The sequence below is a fragment of the Mustela nivalis genome (assembly GCF_964662115.1).
Source record: "Mustela nivalis genome assembly, chromosome: X".
In the NCBI taxonomy this organism is placed as follows: domain Eukaryota; kingdom Metazoa; phylum Chordata; class Mammalia; order Carnivora; family Mustelidae; genus Mustela; species Mustela nivalis.
The window spans coordinates 17,333,265-17,348,876 of NC_139040.1; the positions used below are offsets into that span (position 1 = coordinate 17,333,265).

At 47.4% G+C, this 15,612-nt stretch overlaps 1 protein-coding gene across 1 annotated transcript in view; it reads left to right on the forward strand.

Annotated features, from left to right (window-relative positions):
- The window catches only part of GPC4 (glypican 4), a 107,145-nt gene extending 96,502 nt beyond the window's left edge, over positions 1-10,643 (forward strand). The window contains exons 4-9 of the mRNA XM_082716735.1: positions 1,340-1,505; positions 6,172-6,302; positions 6,445-6,591; positions 7,181-7,317; positions 7,943-8,118; positions 8,223-10,643. Coding sequence (XP_082572861.1) covers positions 1,340-1,505; positions 6,172-6,302; positions 6,445-6,591; positions 7,181-7,317; positions 7,943-8,118; positions 8,223-8,425 — 960 coding nt within the window. The 3' untranslated portion in view covers positions 8,426-10,643. The remainder of the gene's footprint in view (positions 1-1,339; positions 1,506-6,171; positions 6,303-6,444; positions 6,592-7,180; positions 7,318-7,942; positions 8,119-8,222) is intronic.
- Positions 10,644-15,612: the final 4,969 nt, after the last annotated feature.

Below are 15,612 nucleotides of genomic sequence, written 5' to 3' on the forward strand. Positions count from 1 at the left end.
TGGTATCTGCTATCATAAGTTTGCTCAGGACCTTGGTGGGTACTGATAAGAGGGGAATGCACTAATCCTTTGATAACGACTGGGAAAGCAGAGGGCGGGGCGGAAAGAACAGGAGGGCGGGAACCCCCAGGGTAGCTGCCAGTGCGGGGCGTGATGGCTGGCCACCATCCTTCCTACGCACTGATGAAGATGCAGGGCAGGTGGCCTGCGCTCCTGTGTGCCTCAGTGTCCCTGGAGAGAAGCGGAAGGGGACAAGAAGCCTCTTTTCTCCGTGGAGGGTGGCCAGTACCACTTTTACCCTTGTGGCTTCCCTTCCTCATGAACTGCCCAATAGTATCTGTTTCTGCCTGGTGTTCGTGTGCCTTTCAGTTCTGGCCACGCACACAGTCCTTCCTGGGCAGCCAACCCCAGGCACTTGGCCTTCTCCCTGGTGGTGGTGGTCTTCCTTCAGCTGGCCAGTTAAACCCAACCCTTTCTCCCCAGTGTAACCAAAGTCTCCTCTCTTCCATTGAGCCTTGCCTGAGCACTCTGCTTTACTGTTCCCAAGCCTCAGAAGGGCTTCACCTCAGCCCAAGTTTAAGTGTATTCATGTTCTTTTTTAAAAAAAAAAAAGATTTTATATATTTGACAGAGATCATAAGTAGGCAGAGAGGAAGTCGGGGGTGGGGGACAAATAGGCTCCCCACTGAGCAGAGATCCCGACACAGGGCTCAATCCCAGGACCCTGAGATCATGACCTGAGCTGAAGGCAGAGGCTTAACCTACTGAGCCACCCTGGCGCCCTGTATTCACGTTCTTGCCCGCAGAAGACATTGAGATTTGCCTTCAGCACAGCTACTGGTGTTGAAGGGATCACACCCTAGGGACTCTGCTACACCTCGATGCTGGTGGGCTAAGTGCCCAAGGAAGACACTGGTGGTAGGGGCCACAGCAGGCCATGCACAGTGGGCAGGAGAAGGTCGTCTCTCCGCCTGTGTCTCCTGGCTGATCCTGGAACCGTGTGTGTACGAGGACTTTAGGACTTCAGAACAATTGAGCCACATAAAATGAGCGAGAGTGAGCGTGAGTGAGAGAGCGGACGGAGGGAGCATGGGCGTCTCCGGGGTGTGAAGTGTGTGTCCCTGGGTTATTAAGGGTCAAGTGGTGTTCTTCCCTCTCTCCCCACCCACCTTCTTCCCAGCATACCCTTTCCTTCTCTCTAATCTGCCTCTTACAAGTAACAGGCCAGGCCTGCTCGGTGTTATCCATCCCAGCTCATTCTAAGTCGAATTCATGGCCAAACCTTCAAAGTCATCTGTTACTGCTGCCTCACCACTGTATTTGTCTTCCCCCAAACTAGGTCAATCCCACAGCCCAGTGTACCCAGGCCTTGCTCAAGATGACCTACTGCTCCCACTGCCAGGGGCTCGTGAGTGTGAAGCCGTGTTACAACTACTGCTCCAACATCATGAGAGGCTGCCTGGCCAACCAAGGCGATCTTGATTTTGAATGGAACAATTTCATAGGTGAGTGAGGGAGGGAGTTGTGTCACCAGAGAGAGCTCAGCTTCCAGGCACGGGGAATATTGTAATTATCGTCCATGAAAGTTTTTCTGTGCCTTATTTATGGGATGCCAGGGTTCTACATGTACTTGGAGTTTGCACCATTCTACAGGTAAGTGTTCCCTTGAACTGATGGTGCTGGTATGGAAGACTTCAGACCTAGCAAATACCAAGGTATCAGAAAGAGAATGTGACTTTTTGGCATTTCCTCCCCGAAAGGTCTGTTTTAGTTACTCATCATAGGCTTATGTCACTGTAAATGCTAGAGTATGGTCGTTACTGACTGAACTTTGAAATCACCTGTCACCCTGGGACCGAACCTTCTATATAGTGGCCCGATGCCCGTTGGATGTTTGAACCAAGTGAAACCTGACTGGGAGGGAATCTAGGGGTTCTCTTTCTCCAGAGGATTTCACAGTAACCCGAGTGCTCTAGGCAGCTCAGACAGCAGTGTAATCCAAGAGGATTCATCAGCACCAGTGGGAAAGGACAATTTAAGGATTGCTTACAGGTCTGGCCGTCGAGTTTGTTGATGTGCCCTTAACGCACAGCTTAGTCCTGAAAGCTCCATGATGGGCATGGGGGCTCCTGGTCCTCTGTGCTAGTGGCGCTGTACACGCGCGTGTGCGCGCACACACACACACACACATACACACACACACACCTAAATGGCTCACGAAACGGAGCTCTTCCTCCAGCGCCCAGTCACGTTTGAGTAATTGCAGAACATAAGTGGCTTTAGAAGCACTTGTTTTTCACTTCCTTGTTCACGTCATGGGAACGTGTGTGCAATTTGTTGTCACCTTTCGGACACGGGATTGGACTCGGGAGAGAAGGCTTCTTACTTTTTAGTCTACATGAGAGCTAATTACTATATTAACTCTGTTTGCAAATGCATCAATAAATTGGCTCCAACAGATTCTTGAGAACACTGACGGGGTGGGGTGTGAGGTGGGCGGAGAGAGAGACATATGACTGTTAAGCACTTCAACACAATTGTAGCCTAAATAGCTCTAAGTGAGAAGACCTGTGAAAGGGTAGCCAGAGGGGGCGCCTGGGTGGCTCAGTGGGTTAAAGCCTCTGCCTTCGGCTCCGGTCATGATCCCAGGGTCCTGGAATTGAGCCCCACATCAGGCTCTGCCCAGAAGGAAGCCATGGGAGAAATTGTGGCTTTAAAATTGTTCCCTCCCTCCCCCCACCCCCAACCCCGGGAAATAAAAGCTCATGGCATTTCCAGATCGGAAGTTGATGTTTCAATTTTCAATTTTTCAATCCTACCCTCACCGCGCCCCCCCCACAACCCAGATGCCACATTTGAAGTTCCCTTCTGCTAAATTCATTTTTGTAAATATTGGTTCGCCTTTTAACTTTATAGCATCTAATGTGCTCGTTCTCCAGGAAAAGGCGGAGAATTCGCCATACAAACAGTGCAGAGTGACAGCCCCCGAGTCTTGCCAACCTTTCTACGGACTGGTCACGAGACTGGTCACGAGTGAGGGGCAGGGGGCCATGTTCCTTGCACTGTTGTCTTGTTCCAACGTGTCTGGCAGAAACTGTAACTCATTGTATTAAAATATAAATTCTCTCATGCTCTTTTTTTTTTTTTAAACATTTTCCCAAAGAGTTTGCAGATCCACGTCAAATCAAAACTGCACTGTGGCTCACTTAATTAATGTTTTCAAGCAAGGAGGAGTGAGTTGCGGTGGTTGTTCTTGTTGAGAGTTTTAAAAAAAACTACGTTTGTTCTCTTTCAAGAAACAGAATTAAACCTGAGTGGAAATTGATAGGATTTCTGAATCCATTTTCCTCAGTTCTTTGAAATGATCCTCCTTGGAGGGATGAGGTATATAATTGTATCTAAACTTAATTTTTAATGGATATTTTATTCTTTCTGTCCCATAAGCTGATCTCACAGGCCAGGGGTAACAGACATTGTTAATCGCCAGTGCTTTTTTATGAATTTTCACCAGGGTTTAATTTGCTCTGTGGTTGTAGAATTCAGTCCCAATTTACATGCCTCTGCTCTAAGTTCTTTTTTTTTTCCCTTCGCAAAGAATTTTTCTTTCCCCTTTAAACGACTGCAGTTAACGAATGGTGATGGGCGCTTTTTCCCCAACTTCTTTAAAATCAGATCTTGGGGTTAAGTCGGGAAACTGCCTTTTGTTTTCCCAGTGGGTCGTGAGCCTGAAGACGGGGGTTTGTGAGTCCTGGCGGCACAGCGCGAAAGGATTCAGTTTGCCTGGTGTGAAGGGGATTCCCTGTGGACGGGCGGGGATGACCTCCTGCCCATAGCCTGAGCGCCAAAAGCCTGTGGCTGGACCAGGCCCCCGAAGAGACAGGCTCAGTTTTCCACATCTGCCTTCTTGCTGCTGTGTCCTCCTTTCCCTCTCTTGAGTTGCTACCAGCCTTGATCCAGATGGATCCAAACAGTTGGAACACCCCAGACTCGGTTTTGTAAGAGGCTGGCTCAGAAGGTCAACGCAATACTCCTCACCGCCACCACCGGGATGAAGTCAGTTTCCAGACGAGCTTAAATGCTGCTCAGTTGCACCTTGCTTTCCGTCATGTACTGTGGTTTGCCTTAACCTTCACCTGACGCCTAGCCAGCCTGACTCGTGTCGCACATTGTGGCCTGCAGGACTTCCATGCTGGGATGTTGGGGTGTCAGGGCTGCCGGCAGGAGGCAGGGACCGGTCAGATATCCTGGAAATAAGAGACCTTTAGCCTGGACTCACCATCTTCGGCTCTCCCTCAGGGCTTCTGATCGGGGCTGGCCACTTGTAGGGAGGGCTGCACTGAAAGCTAAGCGGGACTCCCCCCCAGGGGTGGAGGGGCCACTCTCTGCATTCCTCAGCCGCCCTGTGCAGGACGCCATGGCACCGGCCCCAACAAAGGCCCGGCTTCCCTCCATTCCCAGAGTTGACAAAGACGCCAAACAGCCAGAAGAATCGGGTTTATGTTTCCTTTCAGTCTTTCACAAACACATTAGTGATCCGCCTTTCCTCACCAGTAGGGGAATGAGTAGTTCCAAAATGCACTGGATCCCCCACCCTTGCTTAAACCTCTGCATTTTGGATGTTGATTATCTGTCTATTCATAATATTTTTATTTGGAGCAAGCAACTTCCTCTACAAAGAATGTGCTTTCTGGACGTGGCAGTCCTTGACGCTTTGACAAGGATGAACACGTTGAAGCGATGCTCGACTTTGTTTACAAGTCTCCCTTTGCTAGCCCATCATCAGAAGCAATTTCCCCTCTGGTACGATGCTGTGTTCATGCCGGCAGCCTTTACTAAGAGGTAGGAAGCGTTACCACAATGCAGTCTGAAACTTCATTTGTGACTGCTTTTCAAAAAAAGTGCGTTTCAGGGAAATCTGTTAGAGAAATGACCCCTATGCCTTCGGCTGTTGTGTTGGGTCTGTTTTAGGTGGAAGGTGAAAGGTGGATGATCAAATTGGGTTTCATGGACAGGCTGCTGCCCAAAGTCCTTTACACCAGAAAGCTGAGGTAGAAGATGGTGGTGGCCTGCAGTCTTCTCTGAGAAGGGCATAGAGGCTTCTGGAAACTAGCCTTCCTTGCTGGGAGCTATCCTCGGCCTACCTGAAGACTGTGGATAACGGGGGCCTAAAGAGCCTTCCCTCCCGGGCCTTAAGCACCAGAGTTAAAAGGAGAGCGGACAAGTGGAAAAGTTCAGTGCTTGTCCAGAGTGAAGCACCCTTTTCCTCATTTCCAGTTTCCTCGAATTTTGACCAGGAAATATCAGCCAACAGTACTAAGCCTCAATATCCCCACGAACATGTATGGCAGAAAAACAAGTACCGCATATTTTGTTTAAGAGATTCAACGTGTACTAAAACATTCTAGACTCCTCCAGAAGGCCAAGGTGACTCGCAGAGTCATCCACGAAGACTCACACTGGGCTTTTTGCGGACTGTGTCTTCTGTTGTCACCTCACCCAAATGAAAAGAGGCACACGTTTTGCTTTAAATCGAGGCCCTTGTGTTTGAAATGGGAAGTTTATCTTAATACAAAATTGGATCTTTCAAATTTTCATTATTTGAAAAGTCATTAGAATTTCTCGGAACACTGTCATTTGTACTTTCCAACTGTGCGCTCAAGGAGCTGAAAGGGTTTCATTTAAAAAATGAAAAGAAAGCAAATGATATGCCAGGATTTTAACGGATTTATGTTTCTGAGTCTTGTAAATGGAACCTAAATGAAAAGATCCCAGGAAGTCACTGGCAGAAGTGGCATGTTGTTGTGCCCCCGGCCGCAGGTTTGTCTGCGGGAGCTAGTGCAGAGCCTCACAGCGACAGCCAGCGACACACACCGGGAATGAATAATCAGTGTAATAGAATGTTCCCAATTGGGTTTCCTCTCTGGAATAAAGCATCCACCTGGCCATTTCACCCTTTAGAGAGCGAGTGATACACGGTGACTAAATGCAGCTTGGTGTTCATAGAAACGGATGTAAAAACCCGAGCTGATCAGGACGCGTGCGTTCTCCCCTAACCCACCCCCCCCCGCCCCCCGAACCAAAGACGGGGTGAGATAAGCAGACTGATGACCCACAGCCGAACTCACGGTTTACTTTTTGTGCCGCATTGTTTTTCCCCAAATGTCCTGTTAGATGCGATGCTGATGGTGGCGGAGAGGCTCGAGGGTCCTTTCAACATCGAAGCGGTCATGGATCCCATCGACGTGAAGATTTCCGACGCGATCATGAATATGCAGGAGAACAGTGTGCAAGTGTCTCAGAAGGTAACGAAGGCAGGATAACTGGCAAAGAGAGGCAGAGCCCTCCCCGCCAACCCCTCTTCACAGCCTCCCCTCACCCCCCCCCGACCCCACCCCAGGCTTGGGACGCACCTTCCCTAATGTGACCGTGTTTGCTTCGATGCAGGTTTTCCAGGGATGTGGGCCCCCCAAACCCCTCCCGGCCGGCCGGACCTCCCGTTCCATCTCCGAGGGGGCTTTCAGCGCTCGCTTCAGACCGTATCACCCCGAGGAACGCCCGACCACGGCGGCTGGCACGAGTTTAGACCGACTGGTGAGCACTTTGGCGCAGGAACGGGCGTGTTTAATGACAACCAAAAGCATTTGCTCCAAATGCAGTTTTAGTTGGACGTCTGTCAACTGCGGGTCTTTCAGGTGAAACTTTCCAAGCAGATTGCATGTGGATGTCCATAAATCTGCCTCTCATTTTCTGGCTCATAAAATCCGTACGTTGTTGGGAAACGCGGCGCATCTACTGTGCCCGTTAGAGGGAGGCACAGAGCGATGGGACGCCTCCTCGTTCTCAAGAAGCCCCTGGCGCAGCGGGAGAAGCAGGCATCCCCTGAGAAAGTCTCCTCATCCCGCGGGGCCTGGAGGCTGGCGGGCCTCAGACGGTAGCTGCGAGGAAGAGGGAGAGTGCACAGTGGGTCTGCGCCGCTCCCTGGGGCCTGCATTCCAACCATTAGTTCACTGGAGTGGGTTTGTTCTTCCTGTGTAAACTTGATCTGCGTTTTTCTCTTGTGACTCGAGTTGAAAAGGAATTGCCTAGCACTCTGGAGCTACTTTAGAGATGATCAAAAGACACATGTGTAGGCCGTTGCGTGTTTTTACAGAGGTCTCTTTCCCTCCCCCTCCCCCATGAGGTTACTGATGTCAAGGAGAAGCTGAAACAGGCCAAGAAGTTCTGGTCCTCTCTGCCCAGCAACGTTTGCAGCGATGAAAGGATGGCCGCCGGCCACGGCGACGAGGACGACTGCTGGAACGGGCGAGGCAAGAGCAGGTTAGCGCGGGCAGTGGGGTGGCGGTCTCCCTGCACGTGAGCCTCGCAGGCCTTTCGCACGGGGGCCACTCAGTTGTCACTCGAGGGAGGCATCATGAAGTACGTGACAGTGGGTAGCAATAGCATGGTTGGCTTCTAAATGTTCTAAGAACAGGCTTTGCTCTGCAAGCCTTGGGAAGGCACCCGGCTGTTTGCGGAGAGTCCTGGGCCAGAGGTCTGAGATGGTGGCTCTGGTCCAGCACGAGAACTGCAACTCGGGGTTCTGGTAGCATCATCTTTCCAGGGTTTCAATGTCTATGATTCTCAGCCCCGCAGCCTGGCCTCTTAAAGCTCCAGTTCCGCCAAAGGCCTCATTCTCTTCGTGGGTGATGTCTTATGTAGCCACCCCTCCATACCCAGTAACTCTCCTAAGTCCCCACTGTATCGGCCCTTGACTCTGACCCACCAACGTCCGTTAAAAGGAGTAGCTTTCCAAAAGGTCCCCGTCAAAGTGGAGAAACAAGAAATGGGACAACTTTCCCCTGAATTGCACTCAGTGGGGATACTAGAATCAAGGCAGAATTGTCTGATCTTCGGCGACTTTGAGCTTTACTGATCATCTTAACGGGGTCATTTTCCATTTCAGATACTTGTTCGCGGTGACGGGAAATGGCTTAGCCAACCAGGGCAGTAATCCGGAGGTCCAGGTGGACACCAGCAAACCAGACATACTGATCCTTCGCCAGATCATGGCTCTTCGGGTTATGACCAGTAAAATGAAGAACGCTTACAATGGGAACGATGTGGACTTCTTTGATATCAGTAAGCACCTGTGCTTTGAAACTTACACCTCGTTCTCGTCCACCATGTGATGAGAACAAGTGGAATGAAATGCCTGTTCCTTTTTTTTTTTTTTTTTAAACTAGGTGATGAGAGCAGTGGAGAGGGAAGTGGAAGTGGTTGTGAGTATCAGCAGTGCCCTTCGGAGTTTGAGTACAACGCAACCGACCACTCCGGGAAGAGCGCCATCGATAAGGCCAGCGGCACTGGCGGCCTTGCCAGGGCCCAGCCCTACCTTCTCGCTGTCTTCTGCAGCTTGCTCCTGGTCATGCAGAGAGAGTGGAGATAATTCTGAATCGTAGAGAAAAAGTTCTCTTCAAAAAGTTAAAAAGGCACCGGTTATCACTTTTATACCATCCTAGTGACTTGCTTTTTAAATGAATGGACAACGATGTACAGTTTTTACTATGTGGCCACTGGTTTAAAAAATGCCGACTTTGTGTTTTCATTCAGTTTTGTGGGGAAAAGGGACTTGTATGTATAAAGGCGGTTCCTGCTCTCCCAGAATCATGTTAAACGTGGCTAACAGTGTAGGTACAGAACTGTAGTGAGTTGTGCATTTGTGATTTTATCACTCTTGTTTGTTTGTTTGTTTTCTTTTTGTTTGTGGGTTTTTTTTTTCCTCCTTCAATTATGATCTCACCTTGTTTCTTACAAGAAAACCAGGGTCCTTTCTTGGCATGTAACATGTACGTATTTCTGAAATATTAAATAGCTGTACAGAAGCAGGTTTATTTATCATGTTATCTTATTAAAAGAAAAAGCCCAACAAGCAGTAAAATGTCCATTTATCCCTGTTGATGGGTTGCCTTCTCTGGAGAGGAGTGGATATGATTTTTTTTTTATTATTATTACGTTAGGACAGAGTGTGAAGGCACAAGGGGGCTTCTGAGCCGCTTGGTAGGTTGGATTCAGGCTTCCATGCAAGAAGGCTCTACTTCCCCGATAGTCGGGGACTGGAAGACACTGCAGACCATACTCGTCTTGGTTGAACTGAATTACATAGACTAAGATCACAGGTCCGTTTCTCGAACCCGCTTATACTTAGAGCAGAACCCACTTAGAAGAAGATTCCTTTTCAGTTCACTCTCCCTAGGAATATAGAAGGCGTTCCAGATGTCTGAGTTCTCACACGTTCACACGTAGTTTAGGGGGTGGGTTTTTGTCTTTTTGTGTCTTATCCAAGCAATTTAGCAAGCCGCTGTGTGCTGGTCTTCATGTCCACACTGACCTGCTTTGATTTCCTATCCCGAAGGCAGAAATAAGTGACCAAGAAACTCATTTGGTCCCCCTTGTTTCACCCACTGTGTAGAATAGGGAACTCTCTGAGGGCCAGCCAGAACCGGGGTACAGTCTGGGTGCCCCAAACAGCTGTCAGCACTCCTCCAGCAAACTTCTCGTCTGTCCATTTGCGTCTGGTTTGGGATCCCTGTTTTTGTAAAACAAGGTTTCTAAAGTGTCCTACTTGAGTTGGCTCCCCCTGGCCCATCTGATCAGAACGGCAAAGGGCTTGCTGTGGGTCACGGCCATGTGCTACCCTGTCAGCCAAGAAGTCTGCTTGGGGCCGTCTGGGGGTCCAGGCTTTTTTCACGTGTTGTCGTTGTTGGCAGGCGGACGGGAGGGACTAGCGAGCCCAGAAGACAATAGCTTAGTGGTGACCCTTAGCCACAATTCTGGGGGCGGTGGCTGGGGGTGGCATGGGGATCTGGCAAAGGCCAGAGCTGTTGGCCCAGGCCAAAGACAACCCCGTTCCTTGTATCCTTACCAAATGACAGCTTATAAAACCATGAGAATGGAACAGCTCCCTTTAAAAAGGAGTTCCCAGAAAGTCTTCAAAGAGGGAAGATCCTGCAAGTCTCTTCCTGTGTTAGGCAGCCAGGTCTATGACGCCACAGAAGCTAACACCCACGGAGGGGTGGTTTGTGTTCCTGTTGAATCTTCGGTTGTTAGACTAATTCTCTATTTTTATATTGAAACATAATTACTTGATAGCTCAGGGTCTACATTTCATTCAGCTTTTCACACCAAATTCTTCAAGAATGGTCAACATGGAATATTGGGGGCTGTTGTAAACAGAGGCTTAATTTTATTAGAAGTATGCAGTTATTTATTAAAGCATGATGTTAATAAAATAGGCATATTCTGGCTGGTGTGTATAAGTGTTTTCTTTTTTTTTTAAATCACAGAAGACCTAAAATTGAAAAGGTGCTCCATTTATGTATGAGGAAAAACGAATTGTAAATAGCTAAGCTGCCTTGTGAGAACTTGGAAAATGTGCTGATACTTAGTAACTACCTCAGTTGTGAGGAATTTCCTTTTTAGCTTAGACTGCTATTACTTTGACTTGGTAGAAATGAATCTGGTCTCCAAAATGTGGCTCAAAGAGTTATCCCCGTAGACCTTGTGAGTTGTTTTTAATTTAAAACCTTGAACTCTGCCCAGCTGTTTGCTTTCAGTCAACTTCTCTACACCAATAACATTTTCCGAATTAAATATTCTTGAAGGTTCTTCTGGACTCTCACTGATTTGTTTTCTTTCTTTGCATTTTTTCCTGTTACCCCTTTATTATTTAAATTGTCTCTTGCTTTTGAACTTGAACTATGAAATAAACAAATCATAGATTTTTCCATTCAGATCTGACTGGATAACTCTTGGCTCCTAAGCAGCTGGCAGGCTCACCCTTGCACCCTGTCCCACCCCTGCCCCGTAAGAAAGAATAAACGCAAGCTGAATATTCTAAAATCTTAAGAGTTCAGAGTATGAGGTAGAATAAAAGCTTTGTTGGTAGACCTGCCTTTTCCAAAGTCTCTGTTAATAGCATGTGACTTTGTGTTTTACAAAGTCATTTGGAAATTATTTTTTCTTTCCAACACTTTACCACCCTGTACCTCAAGAAAAAAAAACATTTTTAACGACTCTCAGATTTACATTTTATTTCAAAAACAGTCCGTAATTAGCACCTATTATTTGATAAAAGACAAAAGTACAAAGAATTCCCTGCATGTTCGAAACCTAACAGTTTACGTGAAGATTTTGTCGTTTGTGATTCTAGAACGGACATAAAAATAGATGTGGATGATGATGTGCAAAATTCTGCTTGCCCCTTGGTGTCTGCAGAATGCACCCACTTGCAGAGCTAAAGTGTGGGAAGTCAGTGACCGGACCTGTGCACCTGCGCAACTACCAAATACAACTTTCTTCACTGAAATAAAGGAACAAGGGCCGAAAACTATTTTTTTCAACTTCAAACCTAGTGGGGAAAATACACCTGTGCATTCTGGGATACACTTTATTGCACAAGTTCACTTTTAATCTCCTAGTTATTTTCTTCTGGAAGTCTTTACAGAAGTGCAAAATCCCTGAAAGATAACCTGTGGTAATCTAGGTATTCCAGCCCATCAGTAAGGCCAATCCACGTAGTATTTACTTGTCTAATTTTGCTTTCCATTAGGTAATGTTATGACAGGGTTTAAAAACCAAAATCTACATAAAGATATAGAGGGAAAGTTTTCCTCCTGTTCCCACATCCAACCTGTCCAGTTACCCCACACTCTAAGCTTACTAGTTGATGTGTGTGTATGTATATATATATATATGGAAAATTTGGAAGAAAGCATATATGTATGTATATGTATATGCCTATATATATCTTCCAAAGTTTCCTTAAACATACACAAGCAAATATGGAGATTTTCCCCTGTTTTCTAGGTCAGTTACATTATTGAGGGATTCCTAAAGATGCGGAGTCCCATTTTAAAGACCTGGCTGCTCAGTGGTACCCCATTTGGGATTTTTCTTTATTTTGGCCCAGTTGAATCGAGGTGATTTGTTTTCAAGAACAAACCTTGAACTGAAGGACTCCCTTTAGAAAAACATAGTCCAGTCTATGGCCCTACCACCCTGAACGTGCCTGATCTCTGATTTCGGAAGCTAAGCAGGGTTGTGCCTGGTTAGTACTTGGATGGGAGAATAATGTAGTCCTTTTGTTTTTTTTAAAGGTTTATTTTAGAGAGTGAGAGCGCATGGTGGGAGGGGCAGAGGGAGAGGGAGAGAATTTCAAGCAGACTCCACACCCAGCGTGGAGCCTGGTGCCAGGCTGGATATCAGGACCTTGATCATGATGTGAGGCGAAACCGAGAGTCAGATGCTTAACCCACTATACCACCCAGGTGCCCCCAGGGTAATGTTCTCTTAATGTTTCCTCAAGCCCAGAGGCCTTGAAGCCACAGCCTCGTCATGCAGGCTGGAGATGAGAATATTAGGGAAATGCATACGTAGATCTATAAAGGAGCTGTCTGATGGCCAAGGAGCCATTAGAATATGCAAATGATTGTCAAAGTTCTGTCATCACATTAGGTTGAATCTTTATTCATCAGTGTTTGGAGACACTTTAGTCAGTAAAATCTAGGGGAATCCACTTCTCAGCACGAGTGTCTACATGTGGCGTTAGATGCACATTTTACTTTTGACTTTCCCTGGAATCCTGGGCAAAGGCACAGGGCTGTTGAAAAGCAAAAAGGTTTTCATGCGTTGGTCCTGCCAGGTAAAAGCTGATGGGAGTTGACCGATCTGGTTAAAGAATAAAGAGAACACGTATTTGATGCCTACGGTGCTTTTCAAAGGGGTTTTAAGGTATTGTTTTCAGGTGTCGGGAAGTTTTTGCAGGAACTGTGTTACTGTGTTTCTTACACGAGGCAGAGCTGGGAGTGTGTGTGCGCGTGCGCGCGCGCGCGCATGCGCGTGCATACCCCTACATAGCTATATCCAGGTTTGTATATTTTCAAACACTTAATCCCAGGCAAACCTTACCCTTTCACTTAAGGGCTGCCTTCCCCCTGCTGTCAGTGGTGTGTGCTTGGGGAATGCAGACTAATTTTAATAATAGCCTAAGGGAAACATAATTAGGAAGGTAAGCCTCCTGCCAAGAACAAACTACACACACGCACATATAAAATGCATTCCAGATAGAATTGCTTCGGTTTACTACAGCCTGGGCCTTGCTTTTTTGTACCAACATTGATAACCCGAAGCTCAATGTAACCCACTGTTCTTGGGGACTCCCCACACAGGGCAGTTGGGGCCGGGTCGATCACAAAGGAAGAATGCCGGTTGGTGGGTAATCTTCTGGACAGTGGCTTTGGGCTCAACCCGTTCGCTGCACTTGCCTTTCTAGGTCTTGAGGGCCCCTGCCCTCATCTCGCTTTTAAAATGTAATGAAAAACTTGTTTCAGTTCTGAATAATTTGCAACAAGCTCTAGCCGCAGCAACAGAAAGTTATTTAAATGTATTTACTGTAAAAAAAAAAAAAAAAAAAGTTCTTGTTTATTCACGGTGAAGCAGGATGAACCCGGGTGAAGGCCACTAAGTCCAGGCCACGTCCATGGTCACCAGTAGAAGTCGCTCCATTTTGCCCCCGAGTATAAGGACTCAAAGACATTACGTAACTTTCCCAAGGGTGACCTACAGGTAAGAAATGTGAGAATCAGATTTGAAACCAAGGTTGGCTGGCCACCAGAGACTGTTTTCTTTTCTTTTCTTTTTTTCCCAAATACCACTTTTTCTTCCATTACCCTCTTCCCCTTACTCTGCTGTCACAGTCCTCAGGAAGGGACAGGCCTGTTGGGCATGCTGTAGTAAGCACTGTCCTGGACGTGCAGAAGGCCAAGTTAAAGGTCATGGCAAACTCTGGCTAACCAGATGACCTGAGTCCAGGTGAGGGAGTCAAGTGCTACCTGGAGACGAAGCTTCCTTTTCTTTTGTCTTCTTTGTTTATTTGATTTTTTAATTTTGAAAATTTGTTATTTTTTTAATTTTTAGAGACAAACCTGGTCCAAAAGGTTTTCTAATTGCACATGGTGACTCTTTGCTCGGTGAACGTGAAAGCAAGAAGAGCTCCGTTGATAGTGCATAGGGACCACGTGGCCTTTATGCTAGTTCTGAAAGAACAGGCCTGAAGTGACCCTGTTCATCCTCTGCAGGAAAGCCTCCCGTGACCTTGTGTGGCAGGGCTCTGCAGCTGCCCGGGCAGCTGCATTGTTGGGAAGGGGCCCTTCACTGAACACTTAAGCAAACACTATCTGTTCAGAAAAATACCACGGTTTACATATGGTAAATTCATACCTGCTTAATCAGCTGGAGCTTAGCGAGGGGGTAAATACATCTTTGAGATGAATGGCCCCCGGTGAGTATAATCTGGGTTTCTTAAAGAACCCTCAACAGGATTTCACTTTAAAAGTTATGTGTCAGTCAGAAAGTGGACACAGAGAACCAAGATCGCAGGCAGTGTCGCAATACGTGTGTTTCTTCAGGACTGGTCTCAGCGCATATTAGAAAAGACCATGTCCAAAGCCAAAACCTGTGCTTGAGGGACAAGAGAATTCGACTCGCTATTTCCCACCCAGAGAGGGAAGCTGGAGGCTTTTGTTGGTTGTCCTTTGAACGCCTGTACTGGCGTTCCCATCAGGGAGTATGTGCTGAAAACAACCGGACAGGTGCTGACCTAGAGGTGCTCACACTCTAGCGTTTGACCTCAACCTTGATCCAAGGTCCAGAAAGAAACCTGGAAGCCAAGGAGGGACCGTGGACTCAGCCTCCGGATGAAAGCCAAGGGACGTCTCACTCGTCTGCAACCATGTTATGTGTACCTAGGGAATCGAGTAGTGACTTACGAAATCAGTTCAACACAGGTGCTGAAGGCTGGTGGTGATGAACTGATGGCAAACAAAGTCCCTGGATTCCAGAGGTGGGTCTGGGTGGTTGTGGGTGAAGCAGGCAGCCCCTGAGGTGGCCATCAGAGATGGTGTTACTCTTCTCCAACCTGCCCCTTGGGCCATTGACCCACATGTTCAGGGCTGGATGGGCCCTTATGTGCCGCACATTGTCCAAGTTCCTTTTTAGGAACTATAATTTATGTCCAAAGAATTCGAAGGTCCCTAATCTGTTGAAACACGCTCCACAGAAGAAATTATCAGAAGAGGCCAGCCCTTGGTTAGCAGAGATCACTAATGGCAGTCCCTCTGGCTCTGGGTGTGTGTGGGGGTTGCTGAAACCACATGGGATCTGAGGCAGTAATAGGATTTATTCATTTATTTAGAAATGTACAATTATTAAAACATTTTTTAAAATTCCGGTATCGGTCATGTCCAGTGTCATAGGAATTTCAGGCATGCGATAGAAAGATTCAGTGGCTCTATATACCACTCAGTGCTCATCACGATAAGTGTCCCCTTGGCAGTAATGTCATTTATGACACATCTGGCTTTGGTCTCTGTGTGGGAGGACAAGTGAGGATCTAAGAGGGGTCCTCACTCTCAGGAAGCCCGTCATTCCACCAGGGACATGAAGGTCACCCAGGAAACATGCTAGTGAATACAGAAGTTCTTGGCTGCCCTGCTGATCAAGGGAGAACAGCATACAGTGTGGGGGACAAGGTGACTTTGGGGGGACAGGGCTCTAGCTGGACTTGAAGCGGGGAGA